The 20,453-nt window shown below is 43.3% G+C and overlaps 1 protein-coding gene across 1 annotated transcript in view; it reads right to left on the bottom strand.

Moving 5' to 3' along the window:
* The window catches only part of HID1 (HID1 domain containing), a 68,415-nt gene that overhangs the window by 23,651 nt on the left and 24,311 nt on the right, over positions 1 to 20,453 (bottom strand). The window contains exons 4-11 of the mRNA XM_077327874.1: positions 15,069 to 15,179; positions 9,839 to 9,945; positions 8,094 to 8,210; positions 5,872 to 6,094; positions 2,635 to 2,691; positions 2,407 to 2,547; positions 1,543 to 1,633; positions 156 to 307 (exon numbers count right to left, since the gene is read on the bottom strand). Of these exons, the coding sequence (XP_077183989.1) occupies positions 156 to 307; positions 1,543 to 1,633; positions 2,407 to 2,547; positions 2,635 to 2,691; positions 5,872 to 6,094; positions 8,094 to 8,210; positions 9,839 to 9,945; positions 15,069 to 15,179 (999 nt within the window). The remainder of the gene's footprint in view (positions 1 to 155; positions 308 to 1,542; positions 1,634 to 2,406; positions 2,548 to 2,634; positions 2,692 to 5,871; positions 6,095 to 8,093; positions 8,211 to 9,838; positions 9,946 to 15,068; positions 15,180 to 20,453) is intronic.

The following is a 20,453-nucleotide window of genomic DNA, read 5'->3' as shown; positions in this document are numbered from 1 at the left end:
CCGGACATGGTCATGAAGCTATATTTTTATTTCCTAACCCCCGCTCCCCAAAAGACTTCTGGCCGATTAGAAAGACACAGGAACTGGAAAAACAGACAAAATCAATCAAACAAACAAAAAGAAGCAAGGAGTGAGGGGGGAGCCACTGCACTCACAATGATAAGAAGATCAGCATGCGTCCCTGTAAATACAGGGATATCCATTGGTACTCGCACAGAATAAGGCTTGTTCAGACGAACTCCAAAATTTCTCTCCCCACTAAGCAGCAACAGAATGAAGACACCAATATGTGTAAGCCCAACCCGAGCTGTGAAAAGAAACACAGTGTTTAAATATAAGTTACTCATTAAACTAATGGAGACTTCCAGTTAGAAATAAAAGCAAAACATAAAACGCTATTGCTGTTCAGTTTAGGACTTTTACCACTTATCTAGCAAAAGACAAAGGAGAAACTAAGGATTCAACAAACCTACAACTGCTATCTAGCACCCAAGCATATTTGTCAGATAGCAATTGTACACATTTGATTCCCTCTATCAACAAGACTGTACACGTATCCAAAGACTGGCACAAGATCACGGTGATCAGACCACTGTGCCCTGAATACCCTGTTAAGGATGCCACCCGCTCCCCGTTTGGGCGACGGGCATATTTCAGCCCACCTACAAAGACTCATGGAATCCAGAGGAATCCTGAATGCTCTGCAGGACCCAATGCCATCCAGGGACTCATTGACGGCCTTAGTGGAGGACTGACAGTCCTGAATGACGGCCGCTATGGATAAGATTGCTCCTTGGCTCCCTCTCTGCCCTCGCCGTAAGCAGGCCCTGTGGTATACCTCGGAGCTTTGCAAACGGAAGAGGGAAGTGAGATGACTAGAGCAAGTGTGGCAGAACACTCGTGATGAAGCGGCAAGAGCGTCTTATTGCGTGCTTATGAAGGCATATGAGATGACAGTGAAGGTGGCAAAACATGAGTTTTTCAGTACTGAAATAGTGTCGGCAAGCTCTCACCCAGCACAACTATTTAGGGTAGTTCAATCTCTTACTGCCCTCAAGCAGGGGCACTAGAATAATCAAATTTGAGTTGTGAGGCCTTAGCGAGCTTTTTTTCCCTGCAGATAAAGTCTTTTTGCTTTGCCAGGACCGTCCTACTACATTTTATGCAGAATGTGAACTGGGAGCTCCATAGCCATCATGGGGGATGTTGTTTAATGGCTTCAGGAGGCTCTCTTTAACCAAAATGGACAAGCTGCTGGGCTCAGGGAGGGCTACCACTTGCCACCTGGATCCCTGTCCGTCATGCTTGCTCAAATCTTGAGCCAGCACTGGGACTATGCAAATGCTGGTAATTTCTGACTTATTCCTACAAGCACAACCACATGATCCCTATCACTTTATGTGACCACAAATTAACTCGAGGTATGCCCATGATATTATTTCCAATATGAGGGTACAATCAGAAATGAATAAATGAAATTTTAAAAAGCGTCCAACTTTCAAAGAGAAGGATAAGCCTCCAAAACAGCAAAGAAAAACCTACATTGGTCAGCTCTGGCATCATTCAGGAAGTACAGAATTGGCACCAGGATATCCAGGACATCACTGCTCTTAAGTACAAAGAAGAGAAATTTCTGAAAGAGAAGAGAGAAGTCATCTTCTTTACACAGTTTTTTTTCCCTTTAGATCTGCATGAGGTTCCATGGCCTGCCAAATCAAGTTGATGAAAAAGTCCCATGAAAAAGAGAAAAGAATGGAAAACCAGCATGTACAGAAGCAGGGATTTTACATTTAGAAGTGTGGCTTATGAGAAACCCTGCCATTGGCCTGGCAGGAAGGAGATTAAATCCCACACTTTATCTATTCTAGAGCAATTAAAAGACTGCTCTGAAAGGATTTTCTCTCTGCTGTGAAGAAACTGTTGTTTCCATAATGGCAGACTTTGTCCACACAGGCAATATTAAATGGAAGCTGTCATAGGTATGCTGTATCAGCACATTACACATGGTCCAAATTGATGTTCGTATGGAGGTAACGGTCAGCCGCTGCAAGGCTGGCAACATTCAAAACAGCAATACATGTATCCCTACACTAATTAATGCTTTCGCTAATCCTCTTTCACACATGCACATATAATTGTAGCAAAACTTTGCTGCAATGCTGGGACTGCCATTTGGACACACCCAGTTACTAAACCTGCTTTCACATGAAGGTTTTTCATGCCCCCCCCCCTCCGCCCTCCAACTGCAATGGTTCTTTTCTGGTCATCCCTTCTGGGATCTGACTCTCTCACAGATCCTAGTCCAGTATTCTAACTGCTGTACCCCAATGGCTCCCTTTGTTCTGTATCCATAAGTGCTGATCTCTGTCCTAGTCTATTCCTCAACACTACCAAGCAGGTTTGTACCTTGTTGAAATCACAGAGCTTCCAGAAGAGAACCAGGAGCTCCTGATGGAACTGGATTTTTTTAGTAGAATTTGGCAAGTAGGTCTGAAGCAGGGGATTGGAAAGTAGACGGGCCATTCCTTTCAGAATGAACTGGAAATCCTGCCAATACAGAGTAGGTAAGTAGAAGCATAGTTTGAGGACTAATGCATATCCACTAAACAATCAAAAGAGAAAACAGAACGTTACCTCTTCTCTGTGTATCCTAGACAGGTAATTCACAAAAAGGTTGTCTGGTCCTGGAGGCTGCATTGAAAAGAATTTGAAAGTTCAGCTGAGTTTTGAATACTACAGTTAGGACGGATTGCTCTGCGTCTTTCTCATCATGTATTGGAGATATACTGACAAATCCTGAAAATCTAAAGGCCATTTCCCACTACAGGAAATCGATAAAACGCAGGCTGAAGTAATTCACTGTCCAAAACCACAATCTGAAGTCTCACTTGTTATGTGTACATTTTATTTTATAAAAAGTACTCAGAGCAAGTTGCCTTAAATATGTCAGAAGATAATGCGATTTTCTTATGTCTTCCTTGAGATTAAAAGCTGTGCCTTCTTTTGAAACATGTGAGGGAATTCCATCCCCTTCCACTGTTCCTGGCCATGATTTCTCGGGGGTAAGTACTTGTCAAAGCTGGTTAAGTCTCTTACTCAAGCCCCCCTACCAAATGCAATCCCTCCCAAGCAGTTTTCTGTCCCGTGCCCTTATCCTCGTCTTGGTGTCATCATTTGTTCCCTCCCTTCTCCATGCTTAGCATGGGACAGCCTAGCATCCGCTAACTGGGCTGCCACAGACCATTTCCTATTACATATGGAGTGCTAAACAGTGTTCATCAGAAAAAGGGATCCCTTGTCCAGTTCTACAGAGGCTTAGGGTGACACACAACCCCTAAGAGAGCCAACTTAGAGATTATAGACCAGGGGTAGTCAGCCTGTGGTCCTCCAGATGTTCATGGACTACAATTCCCATGAGCCCCTGCCAGCAAACACTGGCAGGGGCTCATGGGAATTGTGGTCCATGAACATCTGGAGGACCACAGGTTGACTACCCCTGTAGACCATCAGATATGGTCTGGGTGTTCTGCAACTTAATTCCCAGACACAGACCAGTCCAACTCAGAGAGGGGCCACAGTGTGCAGGACAGGGCACTTATGAATGGTGTTTGCAACCTGAAACAGCCCTGAGAAACCACCATTCTGCCCTACTGCAGAACCATAAATGTACTAATGTGTACAGGTATGTCCTCCAATAGGACCAATAACTGTTCCCAGGGTCATTTCAGGGCGGGAAAATGATTCAGGGCAAAGGAGGCTCTCTGTGCTCCCAGTCCAGATTGAGGGTTTCTGCATCTGGGGATTAGGTTTCCAGTTTGGAACTCCCAATACACATTTAGTCAACAGTCTAGGTGTCTTTCACATTGACAATGCAATGTGTGAATTGGTTCTTAGTTTCTATGGAGAGAGGGGCAAAAGACTGCAAAATTAGCAGAAATTAAAAATTGATTAATTCAGCAAGTATGACACCAACAAATATTACTGCAAGAAATGCTGTTTTTGCAATGAGTTTAAATTGCACAAAATTAAGTTTAACAAACACTCAGAGGCAACTGCCGATAGCAAAGCTCCACATTTTTCGGCCCCCTCCCCCACCTGCAGTTGTTTACCCTGACAAAATACATATCTAGAATTTGGGTGGGAGAGAATAATAGTTGGGGGCAATTTGGAGAGGAAGACGTTGACAGAAGGGAAATGGCTAAGCACCTACATTATATTCATGGCATGCAACATGTTGTTCCATCCTCCAAAGATTATGAAGCGTGAGATTCTTCATAACCATCTAGGAAATTGTATAAGACTGACAGCTGAAAACTATCCAGTTCTAAAAGACAGTGCCAGCTAGACCCAGCAGGCCTGTTTCAGAACTGGAGACTTCCAGATTAAGAGCCAATTAATTTTGTCACTCAGTGCAGAAAGTGCTACTTTTGTTTCTACTGTCTCTGCTATTTCAAAATAATGTAATACCTTTTCTGCACACTGTGGGATAGAAATAAAAGCAGAGAAAATAGAATTTTTCACTGCAGTGTTTGAAAAGCGCTGAAGTGAACTGATCAGCACACAAAGTGATGCAGGACAAGGATTCAGAGTTAGTTAGCTCAGTTAGGTGTACACCCTGAAACCATACTGGTGTAAATGACTGACACAAGGTCAGAAAAATCCAAGAATTCACAGTGAGGCCTACTACACTGAAATCACTGTTACAAGGGAGAAAATCTCAGATTGTATCTAAGTGACTTGCTAGCTTAGTGTGAAAAGCCCCTGATAGACAACCAAGGACCTGGCCTACAACTGAACCATTTGGAAGCCTTGAGCTATTATTTTACGAGTTGTACTTTCTCCTTTATTGTAACTATATTGTTTTTCTTTTAAAATAAACTTCTCCTTGATTGCCTAAGTTTTGCTTAGGGTTCAGGAACATGGTCTATCTTTGCCTGAACTGTCTTTAAAAACTCTTCCTGCTGCTGTCTGATGGAAAGCCCTTTGTTTGGACTGTCCATCTTAACCACTAACTGATTTCCAGAGTCACTCAGATGTAAAAAGTGGCTTTGAGGGTTGCATGAAAACCCCCTAACCAGACAAACAGATTTCAACTGTTCTGGTCTTTGCAATTTGAGAATGCTAAACCAAAACCAAAAAAAGGAACACAACCCAACCTTTACAGGTAGGAACTCAGAAGTTGAGCTGTACAATAAAATAATGTAAAAATGTTAATTATTTATTATAGTGCACAATTAAAAACAGAATAAAAACTTTATAAAAACTATACAGAACTAACAGCACATAAGACCAAACGTGTTTCGACCCTACTGGGTCTTCCTCAGTGGTCAGAACTGTGACAATACACTCTATATAAAATATCTAAACTCATTATAAAGTGTAGCTGAGTGGCTGAACGGGATCTGTAAATTATGGCTCCAACCAATATATGTAAATTTTAGACTTTTTGGAGACCACCTCCTATGGCATATGCCTAGGCTCACCGCTCTTCGCTATTATATACTTCTGTGCTGAGACTGTATCTCATGTGCGTCAAAAAAAAAAGTTATAATATAATATAATAGCGCATGAGATACACTCTCAGCACAGAATTATATGATAGCGAAGAGTGGTGAGCCTAGGCATATGCCATAGGAGGTGGTCTCCAAAAAGTCTAAATTTACATATATTGGTTGGAGCCATAATTTACGCTACACTTTAATTTGAGAATGCTGTCATGAGACACATGAATGGAAATTTCCAGCCAGAACTCTGCCTCCAGGTTTGTATCACAGTCTATACATACATATCTACAAATTTCTCTGGAAAAGGCAGGCAGCATCACCACCACATAAAGGACAAGAAATACATCTAAATCTGGGGCACACTCACATCTGCATCATCCATAACCGTTCCAGTAGTAGTGCCATCTACGGTAGGACTAGAGCTGGTTGACGTGTCATAGTCCAGTGTGACTATCAGGACTTGGGCAGCCTGCTCCACCAGGGGTTCACGATAGTCCGAGAAGAGCAAGTGGTTATAAGGGATCCCGTAGCCCACTGGATCATAAGCACAGATGATATTCAAGAGGGAAGTGAACAGTGGTAGTGCATGCCTGAAAAAGGATCCAACATGCTCAAAAAGGAATCCAGAAAACAGGTGTGTAGTGCTAAAAGCCTTCCAAAGAGAACCAGATAAGATGTGCATTCTACTAGCATTGATCCAGTGCAGTGTGGAAGTGTGGAAGCAATGCCTATGCACCACAGAGACAATAAGGATTAGTGGGAGGAGAGGGGAAGCTACTTTCACCTCCAAAAACACACCTGCACTCCAGAGCAAAGTAGAAACAAACCTATTCCTGCTTTCATAGAAATAACTCATTTTTCCTATATATTTACACATTATGCCTTTTTACATCATTTTAGTAGTGTTTTTAGACCTCAACTATATGCTTGGCAGAACAGCTCTGCTTTACAGCTCCTGCAGAACTGTCTAAGGCATTTGCTGGCAGGCTCATGAGAATTGTAGTTCATGGACATCTGGAGGGCCGCAGTTTGACTACCCCTGGTCTAAGGTGCCACAGGGCCCTGATCTCATTAGGCAAAACATTCCACCATTCCACTTCTGCATTACTACAGGACACCACTTCATGTAATGATACCCCTTCATCTACTCTGAAGCGACTCAGTGCTCCTCACAATAGAGATTCCAGAAATATCGTGAATTTTGATATTATTACTGCTGCTCTGGTAATAGATCAGAATTTTGTTAAACACCTCAAATGCATACTTTGAAACTATCAGTCATTCATTATGCCAACTAAAGCAGTAACTGAAAAAATCAGTAGACTTCTAAAAACAGCGGGGGCAGGAGCAGTTAAAAGGCATAATGAAATGAAGTAAGCCATTTTGAGAAATGAGGATTCAAAGAACTGCCACAAGATGGCAGTATTCACCACACATTAGGTGTCTACATTTGGTCTAACCAAAACAGGGGGGGGAAATACCTTACCAGAATTTTTCGGTATTTTCTTAGTTGAATACAGATTAGAGAAGTTGTTTCGGCTATCAATATAGCTGACCTGAATAAAAGCCAGTTTTTTTACAGCTTTTATTTGGGGATGTTTAGCTATAGTGGTAAGTAAACTAAGCCTCAAATCAGAGGGGCCAGGCCAGGATCAGGCAGGGCTTGTGGCTCGGAGTGAAGCCTGCGTTTAAGGCAGTTAAAGCAATATCAGTCCCTTTAAATGCCTCGGTCTTGCGGGGGCCCCAAAATCAGTTTCCCCAATTATTTGTGAATCCCAATTCCATACCAGTATTGGGATTAGGGGACGTTGGAGAATACTGGCACTTTTTTAGTTTCAGTATACCTGAACCCCAGAAATACTGGGGGGGGGGGTCACACACACCCCTTAAAGGTAAAGGTAAAGGTATCCCCTGTGCAAGCACTGAGTCATGTCTGACCCTTGGGGTGACGCCCTCCAGCGTTTTCATGGCAGACTCAATACGGGGTGGTTTGCCAGTGCCTTCCCCAGTCATTACCGTTTACCCCCCAGCAAGCAATCTGGGTACTCATTTTACCGACCTTGGAAGGATGGAAGGCTGAGTCAACCTTGAGCCGGCTGCTGGGATTGAACTCCCAGCCTCATGGACATAGCTTGAGACTGCATGTCTGCTGCCTTACCACTCTGCGCCACAAGAGGCTCTTACACACCCCTTACCAGGCATTAAAAAATATAAACTAAAATATTCAAGACATGTAGGTAAGTGTCTGTAAGTCCCCATTTCAGTAAATATCAGAATCTGCAACTACAAGCCGGGCATATAGAAAGATTATCCATTCACTTTCTTTATGCTGACGCGCAATGAACTTAAACTTCCTGTATAAGGGAAGTACCAGTGGGTAAGGGGAGTACATATGAGTTGTAGAGCAAGTTAAGCCAGGATTGACATTCTTAAAACAATGAAGTAATGGAACACACAGGTTTTGAAAGCAACCACCTGAAAAGGGAAGAAAATGGAGGAAAGATATAGAAGGATTCTTCATGAAAGGATAATAGTTTGAATTAAATCAGAACAGATGCAAAACATGTTCTCACAGGCAATGCCTTTTACCTGTTCTCAGTGGAACAGAAGAACTGGACCCAGGGGTTAGTGTTGCTGCTGTCTGAGGAGGGTGGCAGATACATAACTTCAGAGAAACATGTCAGCAGAAGTTTCAGTAGCTCTGTCCTGAAAAAGCATATAAACAAAAAGTCTTAGGCTGGGGCCATGCAGAAATTTCACTCCAGTTTCATGTCTAAACTGGCATCGGTCTTTCTGGTGCCTCTATACAACATTGTCCCTTATCTGTTTACTTTTTCTCTCTGCTTTGCTATGATCTCTCCCAAACCTGGTTTGGTACAAACTTTTGGGAAAGACTATACAGCCGGTAAATACTGTTTGCAGCTCCTGCTAACACTGCCGTTTTCCTTCTTGTGGTCTCCTTGCCCTGCCCACATCCCCAAAGAAGAGCTTTTTGGTTTTAATTGGTAATTGACATATCATCATTGCTTTCAATTAGCAACTGATATATTGCTGTAGCCTAACTTTAAGGCAATATTTGCTGATATTTGCAAAATTGCTGATTTTTCAACAGCTCTCAAAAAAAATGTAAGGAAAGTTACTCTTCTGCTGCTGTAAATGCCTCTGCATTTGCAATGGCAATGGAGGACATATGGAAAGATACTGCCAATGTGGATGTAGCCTGGCCATGAGCACCTATGTGAATGGTGTGAACAGCTATTATCAGGGCCTTTTTTAAATGCTTCTCTGTATTGTAAATCTGTCAGCCTTTCTTCACTCACTGGCTACATAACATGTTCTCTGGGTAGGAAGGGTCCAGAAGACGAAGCATGCCTCCCCTGTTTTGATGGGGTGCAGTTGACATTTGCACAGACCATCAAGAATTTGAGGTGCTCCTTGATGCCTCCCTACCATGAAGGCGCAGATCACAAAGGTAGCTCGACTGGTGTTCTTCCATCTAGACCAAGCAAAGCTACTGGCGCCCCACGTGGCACCAGAACACTTAGCCACAGTGACCCATGCAAAAATCACCTTCAGGCTGGACTGTTGTAACTTGCTCTACACAGGGGGCCTTCCCTTAACCATGATCTGGAAATTATAGCTATTCTAGAATGCAGCTGCCCAGGTCCCTGTGGAGAGCCCACATTCAACCAGTCCTCCAGTAGCTGTGTTGGTTGCCAGTGGAGTTCTAGATGAGGTTTAAGGTGCTGGTCTTGACCTTTAAGGCCCTCCATGGTCTCAGACCTGCATATCTAAGAGATTGTGCCTCCAAGTATGTTCCCTGAAGAGGTCTTTGTTCAGCAAACACCAACTTGCTAGTGGTTCCTGGCCCCAAATAAATGCAGCTGGTCTCAACCAAAGCCAGGGCCTTTTCCAGACTGATGGAATAAGTTGCAACAGAGATCTGGGACTTTTCAGAACTGGCAAAGTTTTTAAGGGCCTGTAAAACTGTGCTTTTCCACCAGGCATAACAAGCAAAAGATCAAAAAGGGATCAACCATTCAGGTAAGGCCTGTGCATTATGAGAACTACTGGCTCATGCAATTTCCTTAATGAACAGCTTTGCAGTAATGTCAAAAATGTCTTGGTTTGTGTGTTCTTTCAAATACCATTGAACAGGAAATACAGGCTTTCCTTTGCGAGCAAGAACCTTTAGAATGTCAACATCCCCAGCTTTCATCACAATATGAATTTGAGCATGCTGCCTTCAGCACTGGGAGTCTCATCATTCTGTTCAGCGCTAATTCTGGATAGCGCTGATCACCCATGCCCATACTTTAGCTCATCCTGCTCACCTGTTTAAATCATGGCTGAAGCTGGGTGGTGGAGAATGAGCAAACCCAACGCCAGCTTCCCAGATGTATTCACAGCTATCAATTGCATGGATATCCTCAGCTGTATCCTGGAGGAAAAAGCCAGGAAAGAAAGATCAATACACAGGCCAAAAGAGGCTGCACGAACATAGGATACACTTGGCATTTTTCCAGAGTAGATATTATCGAGCATCTCAACTATATGCATGGATTTGATAAAGTTAATCAAGGTCAACCTATGTCTACAATATGGATGACAAGTGGAAGCACTGTTCAGGAAGCATAGAAGGTCTAATACAGGGCTTGACAAATCCCAGGTATCTGGTCACCATGATGCCTAGAAATGTTATTGCAGGGCTTAGAATTTTCAGCAAGGAGTTTATTGTAGCATCTCTCAGCAATTCTCAATGGAAACACAAAAAGCCGGACTGGATCAAAACAGTTTTTCCATTGGTAAAAAAGGGAGGAAAGGGTTCCCTGTAGAGTCATGCGCTTCAGCTCATTTTGGCTGCCTCAGCAATCACCAAGGCCCAAATTAACATGTAGAATGCGATTTCCGTTTGGATTTTGGGTGATTTAAATTTTCCTTCTGCAGCAAGAAGGATTGATCCGGAGTGACCCTACCTTTATTGTGCAATATCTTGGAGTGCTTTTAATGCTCAATATATTTTAAAATCCGGATTGGGAAACCAAGCTCTGCTAGAGAACCTCTGATAGGCCACACCTGGTCATGTGACAAGCATGCCTTAAAGGAGAAGCCCCTAATTTCTCTCAACTTCTGTCGGTCCTGGATTTTTCTTCCCTCCTCTGCCTTTTTCGATCTTCTCCCCCCCCCCCCAAGAAAAGAAAGAGGCTCCCTGCCTGGCTCCTCTCCCCCTCCTTCAAGAAAAGAAAGAAAGAGGCTTGTCCCCCCCCCCTTCTGAACTACCCTAACCATGTGCAGAAGACTTTCCTGTTTCAATGGGGGGGGGAGAGGAAGACCCGAGTTCAAAGCGATCTGAATTCAACAGGACTGACAATGGAATAAACAAAGTAAGTGCAGACTCTGCCCTCCTCTCCACACCACAATACTGGCCACCTTGGGTGTTGGTGATCACAGAGACAGCCAAACCAAGCTGAAGCACACACCCCTAGTTCCCTGTGATCAAAAAAAGCACTGTTTGAAATCATGATACCAGCACAGATGAAAAGCAGGTCAAATAAAAGGTAAAGGTAAAGGTATCCCCTGTGCAAGCACCAAGTCATGTCTGACCCTTGGGGTGACGCCCTCCAGCGTTTTCATGGCAGACTCAATACGGGGTGGTTTGCCAGTGCCTTCCCCAGTCATTACCATTTACCCCCCAGCAAGCTGGGTACTCATTTTACCGACCTCGGAAGGATGGAAGGCTGAGTCAACCTTGAGCCGGCTGCTGGGATTGAACTCCCAGCCTCATGGGCAAAGCTTTCAGACGGCTGCCTTACCACTCTGCGCCACAAGAGGCTCTAGCAGGTCAAATAGGAGCTGCAATTGAGAGAATTTGCCAAGACTGAGCAAAAAAGGTGGCTAGATCCAATTCAGAAGTTATTTATGGCTTTATGTCAGAATGTTTGGTTCTATGATATAAATATAAACATGCAATAATTTCTCGTTGCTGCTTTGTTGAATGCAAACTTAACTTTATATCATTCAATGGAAGTGGCTAAAATTCCTTCTTAACCAGTTGCCTTCTATATTAGGTCCAATATTAAATGGAACTGTTGAAAGCAATAATAGCATCATGAAAAATTGGGGAGAAGTTCGGCTACGGGTAGATGCTGACTTGTTTTGATGATAAGAACCAGAGTTAATCCTGTATTTATCCATATACAACATTTTTGTCATAGCTATAATCAAATTATGAAAAACTGAGGAGTTTAAGATTATATTTTGCAGTTGAAATAATTAGTAAACATGGTCATTAAAAAACAAAACTGAGAGATGAAAAGCAGTAGATTTATCTCACTTAGCAAGAATCTTCTTTTTCAGTGGAAGGGCAATCTGAGAAGTATGGGAAATGTGCACGGATCCAGAATAATGCTAGGAGGAGCAATGAACACGGGGAGGGCCCACAGGGGACAGGGATCCCAACCATCAGGGGGATGTTAAAACTATGTCTCCTAAACAGGATTTCTTGAAGGATACAAACGGGGTGTCTGTTTTGCAAAACTCCTTAGTCCTGTCTAGACAGAAGCTAAGCATCCTCTTTACATTTCTTTTGCCATTTCTTTTCCTGAGGATGTTTAGGATTAGAGCAGAATGAAGGAAGAATCAGTTCCTCTGACCTAGGAAAGGGGGAATTAACCTTTGGGGAAAAGGCTACATCAGAGTGCAGAACCACCCCACCATTGTGAAAAATGCAAAAGTCTTTATCTATGGAGTGAGCCTCTCCTGATTGAAGTAATATCCACCAGAAAAATTGTCTTGAAAGTAAGATCCTTAAGACAGCAGGTAGCAATAGGTTCAAAAACTTCTTGTAAGAGGGCTTTAAAATGTCACATAGACCCCTTTGAGCAAACGCAGGTGAGTCTTCACCCACTGTAAAATCATCTTTGCCTCTGCATGCAGGGAGCTGGAACTTGTCCCCTCTCCTGACATTTGACATAAGATTTGGCAGTTGTATTGTCCATGTGAACAAGGAGATCCTAAAAAACCATCTGATTGCCCTGAGCTCCAGAAAAGTGATGCTTTGGTAGTTTCTTCACAGAGCCATCTTTCAGTGGAACTGGGCTCCCCACCCCTTCAGACTGAATGGTGTCCAGTGATGCATCTGACAAGAAGAATGCCACAAGGTTGATCTTCTTTAGCTCCTCTTTAAACACCTTCGGGATATCATAGTCTGCTGCTGAAAGATCTGAGGCCCAAGGATAGACTGCCCTAGATAAAAAGGGAGCTTGCAGTAAAGGCCCTGAGGGTGGCTGAAGAGGCCTCACAATCCTTGTGAAGGGACGGATGTAAAGCGTCCCAAGCCCGCTTGCACAGTGGCAGTCTATAAATCAAATAATCAAATAAGTGATATATAAATGAGTGCTGTGGCACCTGCAGATACCTTTTCTGGAGCTGCCAAGTTTTCTTAGAGAATGAATGTGGCCAGGTGGGGCTTTGGCCCAGCAGGCCTTCTGATTGGCTATTAGAGGTCTAATTGTCTGTGCAGATCACAAGGGGCCCTACAAAAGCCATCCACCTCTGCAGGAATGATGGTGTTTGAACACAAGCTGGCGAGTAGCGCAACCACCACTGGAAGTTTAAAATGCTCTGCTGCCTCCAGAACTAAGGAGTAGAAGCAAGAGATGATGGGATGATTGGTCTTGGTCCTTGCTGGAATTTCCCACTCAGTTTTGACCAAGCTGAACACAGATGGTAACACTGAAAGCCATTTAAAGTATAAATAAAACACAGTGGACAGTTTTTAAATAAAAACTAAGTCTCTGCAAAAATATGACCACAAAGAAATTTTGTCTAAAAACAAAACATATCTAAACAAAATCTCCCATCACCACAAGAGACGGGATTCTCAGAATTCTCAATCGAAACCTGTAGAATGCAGTGCATTTCTTTATTTTATTCATTTGCCATTAAAACATCTCAGTAAGATTCATCTGTCCCTTTTTGCTGCCATTCTCCCTCAACAGGTCAAAGCTTTTTTTTAAATTTCATCTGGTATTCCCTCAGTGGTCCCTTCTTTCTGCTGAGCTGTGCCAGAGCTAGGTCAGAATCCCAGTGAAAGAAACAAGATGCTTATAGCTTCTGCTCTCCCACAATTAGAGAACACATATTCTTAGAATTAATACATTGGCTGAAGGATATGAGAAAAAATAATGGGGGCTGTGTCATTTGAATGGCTCCAGGCTAGGAAACAGCTGGAGATTTGGAGGGGTGGGGATGGAATAGGACGAGGGTGGGGTTTGTGCAGGAGAGGGACTCCAGTGCAGTACACAGCCCAGAGTCCACCTTTCAAAGTATCCATTTTCTCCAGATGTGAGGACAGGGACCTTTTGTTTAACATTCTTGCAGCCCTGTGGAGATCAAACAACTCTGGTATCTTCTTCCTGCATCTTTAAGAAAGAGAGCTACAAATTTTTTTTGGACAGCTTTGCAACAGTTGGCAACACTTCACACCTGGGCATATCCATTTCAGCTGGGATCAATTATATCAAATGGTCATCTTTTCTAGTTCACATCAATAAGCTCTGTGATTCCTGAAGCTGAACCTCTCAGAGTATAACTGTCCTGTGATTCTAGCCCCAGCACCTCAGTTTCAACCTATAGGGTCACACAATTGAACTGCTATTTGGCTGAAACTTCATGGTAAGAATCCTCTTTTATGTAGATTAGATTCCTTAGACCTACCAGCTTTAGGGGTGGGGTTCTACTCTAGATCGCATTCTATGCTTTTACTCAACAGTCACTGTTCTGTCGTTGCCACTCTGTTTCTCTGTCAATATGGTTTGACATTTTATAACATACCTTTTATACCTAAGTCAGTCTCAGTCTAAATTCTTTCCTGTTCTCCAAATCCCGTGAGAACCTAGTGGGGCTGGGTGGCAATAATCCTCCCCTGGTGAACTGCTATCTGTTGCCCAGATCTGTCGTAAACCCTTCAGCCATCAGCTGGAGGCTGGTAACCTTACTCATCTAGAGTCATAAACCTCCCTGACTCTTTTGTCAGCCTGTACTAAGCAAATCCAACTTGTCCTTTGTAAAACTAGCACAGACCTGTCATGGAAGAGAGAACACAAAATACTTAATGGCATAATTAAATGTGTTGTGTTTGTGTTCCACTATTCTACAGCTCTGAAACATGATTTGGAAACAGGCTGAGAAGTACAGCGTCTCTCTAATAGCAGAACATCCCAAGAAACCAGCATTGCTTTGGATCAATGTAAATTCCCCAGTATAACCACTGGAACTAGACCTCAGCAGTATGTTAGTTTATTATGGCAGATGTTCCTGGATAGCTCATTGACTGACCTTCCAGAAAACTCTACTATTTTCAGGCACAATTCAACAAATGGCAGGGCAGACTACAAATGCAGCATTAATCAGGTAAAGTTCCAAGCACAGTGAGTCATTCTTCTGCAGCCAACAGCTTTACAAACTCCTCAGAGAATGCATACACAATGATCCCGGGAAAGGCCTTGTTAAAAATTGAACCTAGTTGCCTACCCAGCCCAAATGACAAATGATTCAACTTACCACATTTTTTCGATGACTCTGGACTGTGAATTCAGGGCAGAAAAGCAAATCTGCAACAGCCAGGAGCAATGATTCAGCCAAAGGCCTAGCATTTTCATCATCTTCATCCCCCTGTGGACCATGAAGAGATTATAGTATTCTATTTGTGAATTTAGCAGTCATTACAGAGCAGCACTACAAGCAACAAATTGTTGAGGTAGAATTTCAACGAAGGTAGAAAGGCAGATTGCCGGATTTATAACAAAAGAGTGCAGTATAGTAGTACAAATGGTAGAGTATGTTAACAATAATTACTCGTAATAGCTGAAAAATGGGAGTCTTAATGTTTAGTAGCCGCTACCCAAAAGAAAATGTTGGACTAGATGAATGTAAAGTTTCCTATAATTAGGCTATGTATGTAAGATTCCCACTCCAGTCACTGGATGCTATTGTCTCTGTTCAACAGAAAGGCTTAGAAATAAGTTCATAGATCATTTACAGGCTGTTACTTAGGATATAAGGCATATAATTCACACTGTATGCTTGTTTCATTAAGCACCTATATGAACATTGAGATTCAACTACCACCTACTCTGTCAGAGACTTGGGTTTCTTTAAACCCATGTGGCCTGTGAGAGCTGAAATAGCCATCGTTTCCCCATTTTTCTGAGACATGCAACCTTGTTTGACCCAGAATATCTTATATCTTCTCTCCTCCATCAAACCTCTACCTCAGACCTCTCTCCGATACCATGTCTCCCTCTGACTTCCTAATTCCTACTTCCACTGGAATTCAAACATCAATGGGATCCCTGTCCTGACACCAGAAACTGAAGGCAGGAATGTCTGATGGCAAATCAGCTGGTTTGTTCAGTTTCAAAGATTTTAGGTTTTAATGTTTAACTATTTATGGATGAAGTTATATACAGTTGCTATGTGATTTTAAAATGATGTAAGCTGCCTCAGGCCAGCTTGCTGGGAGGGTCAGGGTATAAATCCCAATGTAAATAAATGTCTCAATGACCTATTATGCATGGGGCAGGAAGTCTGGGCTGGTAGCAGCAAAGCAGTGGGGCAAATATACAATTGCACACAATGCCAACACCATCCTGGCCCCCTCCCAACCCTGGCCCGACTCAGGCCCTCGGATTGCTGCGGTAAGGGAACATGGAACCTTCCACATTCTCTGTGGTGCCGTGGTTGCCATTGGAGGATAGGCCCGGGCAGCCCCATGCACACAGGAAGAGGGCCGGCTCCTCTCCCAACCTAAGGTGTCTCTGCAGAGACACCAAACGCCCCAGTCAGCTCCATGGAGGCACAGAGCCGAATGTGGCATTTCCCCACCACCACAATGGTGGGGTAGCGGCATGCCATTCTCCTGCCATTGTGCAGCAGGGCCCCATGCCCCCTGCTCCCCCCCCCCCTGCTGCTGCCACCTCCATACAGCCCAGCAGGCTCTTCCAGCCCCAGAGTTTTGCATGCACATGCACAACACCAGAGCAGTCTCCGTGCGCTGTGGGATCCCTTCCCCCATGTGTTCTCAGAAGTGGTGGGGCGTAGTGCCGCACTAGAAACCACCAGTGGCCCAACATAGCCACTGCTGTGCATAATGGGTTTCCCTTAGAACCCTCCAAGGCCACTCCCACCTTCTCCTTCAGGAGTGCCCCCGTCCAAGGTCCTATATTGCCTCCTTTAGGCTTCTATCTGTGGGGGTCTCATGCAGAGTTTGCAGTCAATCACAAAATACTCATACATTTATCTGCAAGCTGTATTATGTTTTCCTGTATACAGAAAATAGCACTTCTGCTGAATGTAAAATGTAATATCTCTATATTAAAAGTGCTATCCTGCACAATGTGTATGGACTAGAACTACAAATGTCACGGCTTTGTCCAAAGCAACTACAGAAAAGACCAACGTTTCTTGGCTAAATAATCTGTTCACAGGACCGCAGCAGTTTTGGTTGCGCTGCATCATTCATTTGCTTTGCAAAATTTATCCATATAGTAGGATATGATAAATGTGTTGCGGACACGAGGGTTACTCAGCAAGGAGATGGTCTCAGCTGCTGTGGCAGAACAAACAGAGCAACCTGAGTGTTCCCAGGCATTGAAGCCAAGCCCTATTCTCATATCTCTATGCTGACGTTTCAGTAACAAATCTGCAGCTGTTTCCAAGGGAACCATGAGTTCCTTCTGCAGGCCTACATCACTGTAACTTAAAGCTCTTCCTCAATCACACACCCTCCCGCTCCACTAAGAAAGGGCTATGGAAAGTAACCAAAGCTTATCTGTGACAGCCAGGCTTCTATCAGCTTGCATAAAACACCTAGCCCTGTGCTCCTGGCAAGCAACTGGACTATAATAATTGATCTGACATTGTCTAGTGCTTTCCATATCAGGACAACCAGTCCAGAAACACCATTACAAGGGTTGAAAGCAGGCAGACCAGACACTTACGCACAATGTTGAAATCAGGGATAGAGAAACAGAGCCTCTGGATGTCTTATGAGCGGAAACAGTCACTGGCTAATCAGAGGCATTGATTAGCTATTTCACCCATCACACGTTAACAATATGGATGGTTTAACACATCTGTGGTCTGCAGTGGAATATCCAATGTGCACCTCTTTATTTTGCCCAGGTTATAGCCCCCGAGGAGTTTCTCTTTCTTAAGTTCCACCAGTATGAATGGCTGAAAGACTAAGGACCTGTTATTAAATTCTGTCCATTTCAGTGACTGAAAAATCAGCCCCGAAGAATCTGGTGAAAGAACGACACCCAATATATTTTTAAAATTTTCCGTCATTAAATTATTCCATCAGGTATTAAGTGATGAAAAACTATGTTCACATTTATTATCGGTATTTTACCTATTATAATATACAAATGATAAATTGCTTTAAAATTATTTAGTAACTTTTAAGAGCCTATGGCCGAGTTATACTGAATACTATTTCTACACAGGTATTGCCATATTAATAAATGTTGTTGTTGTTGTTGTTATGTGCGAAGTCGTGTCCAACCCATCGCGACCCCATGGACAATGATCCTCCAGGCCTTCCTGTCCTCTACCATTCCCCGGAGTCCATTTAAGTTTGCACCTACTGCTTCAGTGACTCCATCCAGCCACCTCATTCTCTGTCGTCCCCTTCTTCTTTTGCCCTCGATCGCTCCCAGCATTAGGCTCTTCTCCAGGGAGTCCTTCCTTCTCATGAGGTGGCCAAAGTATTTGAGTTTCATCTTCAGGATCTGGCCTTCAAAGGAGCAGTCAGGGTTGATCTCCTCTAGGACTGACCGGTTTGTTCGCCTTGCAGTCCAAGGGACTCGCAAGAGTCTTCTCCAGCACCAGAGTTCAAAAGCCTCAATTCTTTGACGCTCGGACTTCCTTATGTTCCAACTTTCGCAGCCATACATTGCAACTGGGAAGACCATAGCCTTGACCAAACACACTTTTGTTGGCAGGGTGATGTCTCTGCTTTTTAGGATGCTGTCTAGATCTGCCATAGCTTTCCTCCCCAGGAGCAAGCGTCTTTTAATTTCTTTGCTGCAGTCCCCATCTGCATTGATCTTGGAGCCCAGGAAAATAAAATCTGTCACTATCTCCATTTCTTTTCCATCTATTTGCCAAGAATTGAGAGGGCCGGATGCCATGATCTTTGTTTTCTTGATGTTGAGTTTCAAGCCAACTTTTCACTCTCCTCCTTCACCCGCATCAACAGGCTCTTTAGTTCCTCTTCACTTTCTGCCATTAGAGTGGTATCATCTGCATATCTGAGGTTGTTGATATTTCTCCCTGCAATCTTGATCTCAATTTGTGACTCCTCTAATCCCGCATTTCTCATGATGTGCTCTGCATACAAGTTAAATAGGCAAGGCGACAGTATACAGCCTTGCCGAACTCCTTTCTCAATTTTGAACCAGTCAGTGATTCCATGTTCAGTTCTCACTGTTGCTTCTTGACCTGCATATAAATTTCTCAAGAGACAAATAAGATGCTCTGGTATTCCCATCTCTTTAAGAACTTGCCACAATTTGTTGTGCTCCACACAATCAAAGGCTTTAGCATAGTCAATGAAGCAGAAGTAGACGTTCTTCTGGTACTCCCTAGCTTTCTCCATGATCCAGCGTATGTTGGCAATTTGATCTCTAGTTCCTCTGCCTCTTCGAAATCCTGCCTGTACTTCTGGAAGTTCTCGGTCCACATATTGCTGGAGCCTAGCTTGTAGGATTTTGAGCATAACTTTGCTAGCATGAGAAATTAGTGCAATGGTGCGGTAGTTTGAACATTCTTTGGCATTGCCCTTCTTTTGGATTGGAATGTAAACTGACCTTTTCCAATCCTGTGGCCATTGTTGAGTTTTCCAAATTTGCTGGCATATTGAGTGTAGCACTTTTACTGCATCGTCCTTTAAGATTTTGAATAGTTCAACTGGAATGCTGTCACCACCACTAGCTTTATTGTTGCTCAGACTTCCTAAGGCCCATTTGACTTCACATTCCAGGATGTCTGGCTCCAGGTCAGTAACTACCCCACTGTGGTCATCAGGGATGTTAAGCTCGCTCTTGTATAGTTGTTCTGTATAATTTTGCCACCTTTGTTTAATCTCTTCTGCTTCTGTGAGGTCCCTACCATTTTGGTCCCTTATCATACCCAACTTTGCATGAAACGTTCTCTTCATATCTCCAATTTTCTTGAAAAGATCTCTGGTCCTCCCCATTCTATTGTTTTCTTCTATTTGTTTGCACTGTTCATTTAAGAAGGCATTCTTATCTCTTCTAGCTTTTCTCTGGAATTCTGCATTCAATTGGGTGTATCTTTCTCTTTCTCCCTTGCCTTTCACTTCCCTTCTCTCCTTAGCTATTTGTAAAGCTTCCTCAGACAGCCATTTTGATTTCTTGCATTTCTTTTTCTTTGGAATGGTTTTAGTTGCTACCTCTTGTACAATGTTGCGAACCTCCGTCCATAGTTCTTCAGGCACTCTGTCTATCAGATCTAATTCCTTAAATCTATTTGTCACCTCTACTGTGTATTCGTCGGGGATATGATTTAGTTCATACCTGAGCGGCCTAGTGCTTTTCCCTACTTTCTTCAATTTCAGCCTAAATTTTGCAACAAGAAGCTCATGATCTGAACCACAATCAGCTCCTGGTCTTGTTTTTATTGACTGGATAGAACTTTTCCAATCTTTGGCTGCAGAGCACATAGCCAATCTGATTTCTGTGTTGACCGTCTGGTGATGTCCATGTGTAGAGTCGTCTCTTGGGTTGTTGGAAAAGAGTGTTTGCTATGACCATTGTATTCTCTTGACAAAGTTCTACCAGCCTGTGCCCTGCTTCATTTTGTACTCCAAGGCCAAACTTGCCTGTTATCCCGGTTATCTTTTGGCTTCCTACTTTAGCATTC

The sequence above is a fragment of the Paroedura picta genome, chromosome 3 (assembly GCF_049243985.1).
Source record: "Paroedura picta isolate Pp20150507F chromosome 3, Ppicta_v3.0, whole genome shotgun sequence".
Lineage (NCBI taxonomy): Eukaryota > Metazoa > Chordata > Lepidosauria > Squamata > Gekkonidae > Paroedura > Paroedura picta.
The sequence above is the reverse complement of the archived record's forward strand: the minus strand, read 5'-3'. Positions and strand labels throughout refer to the sequence as shown.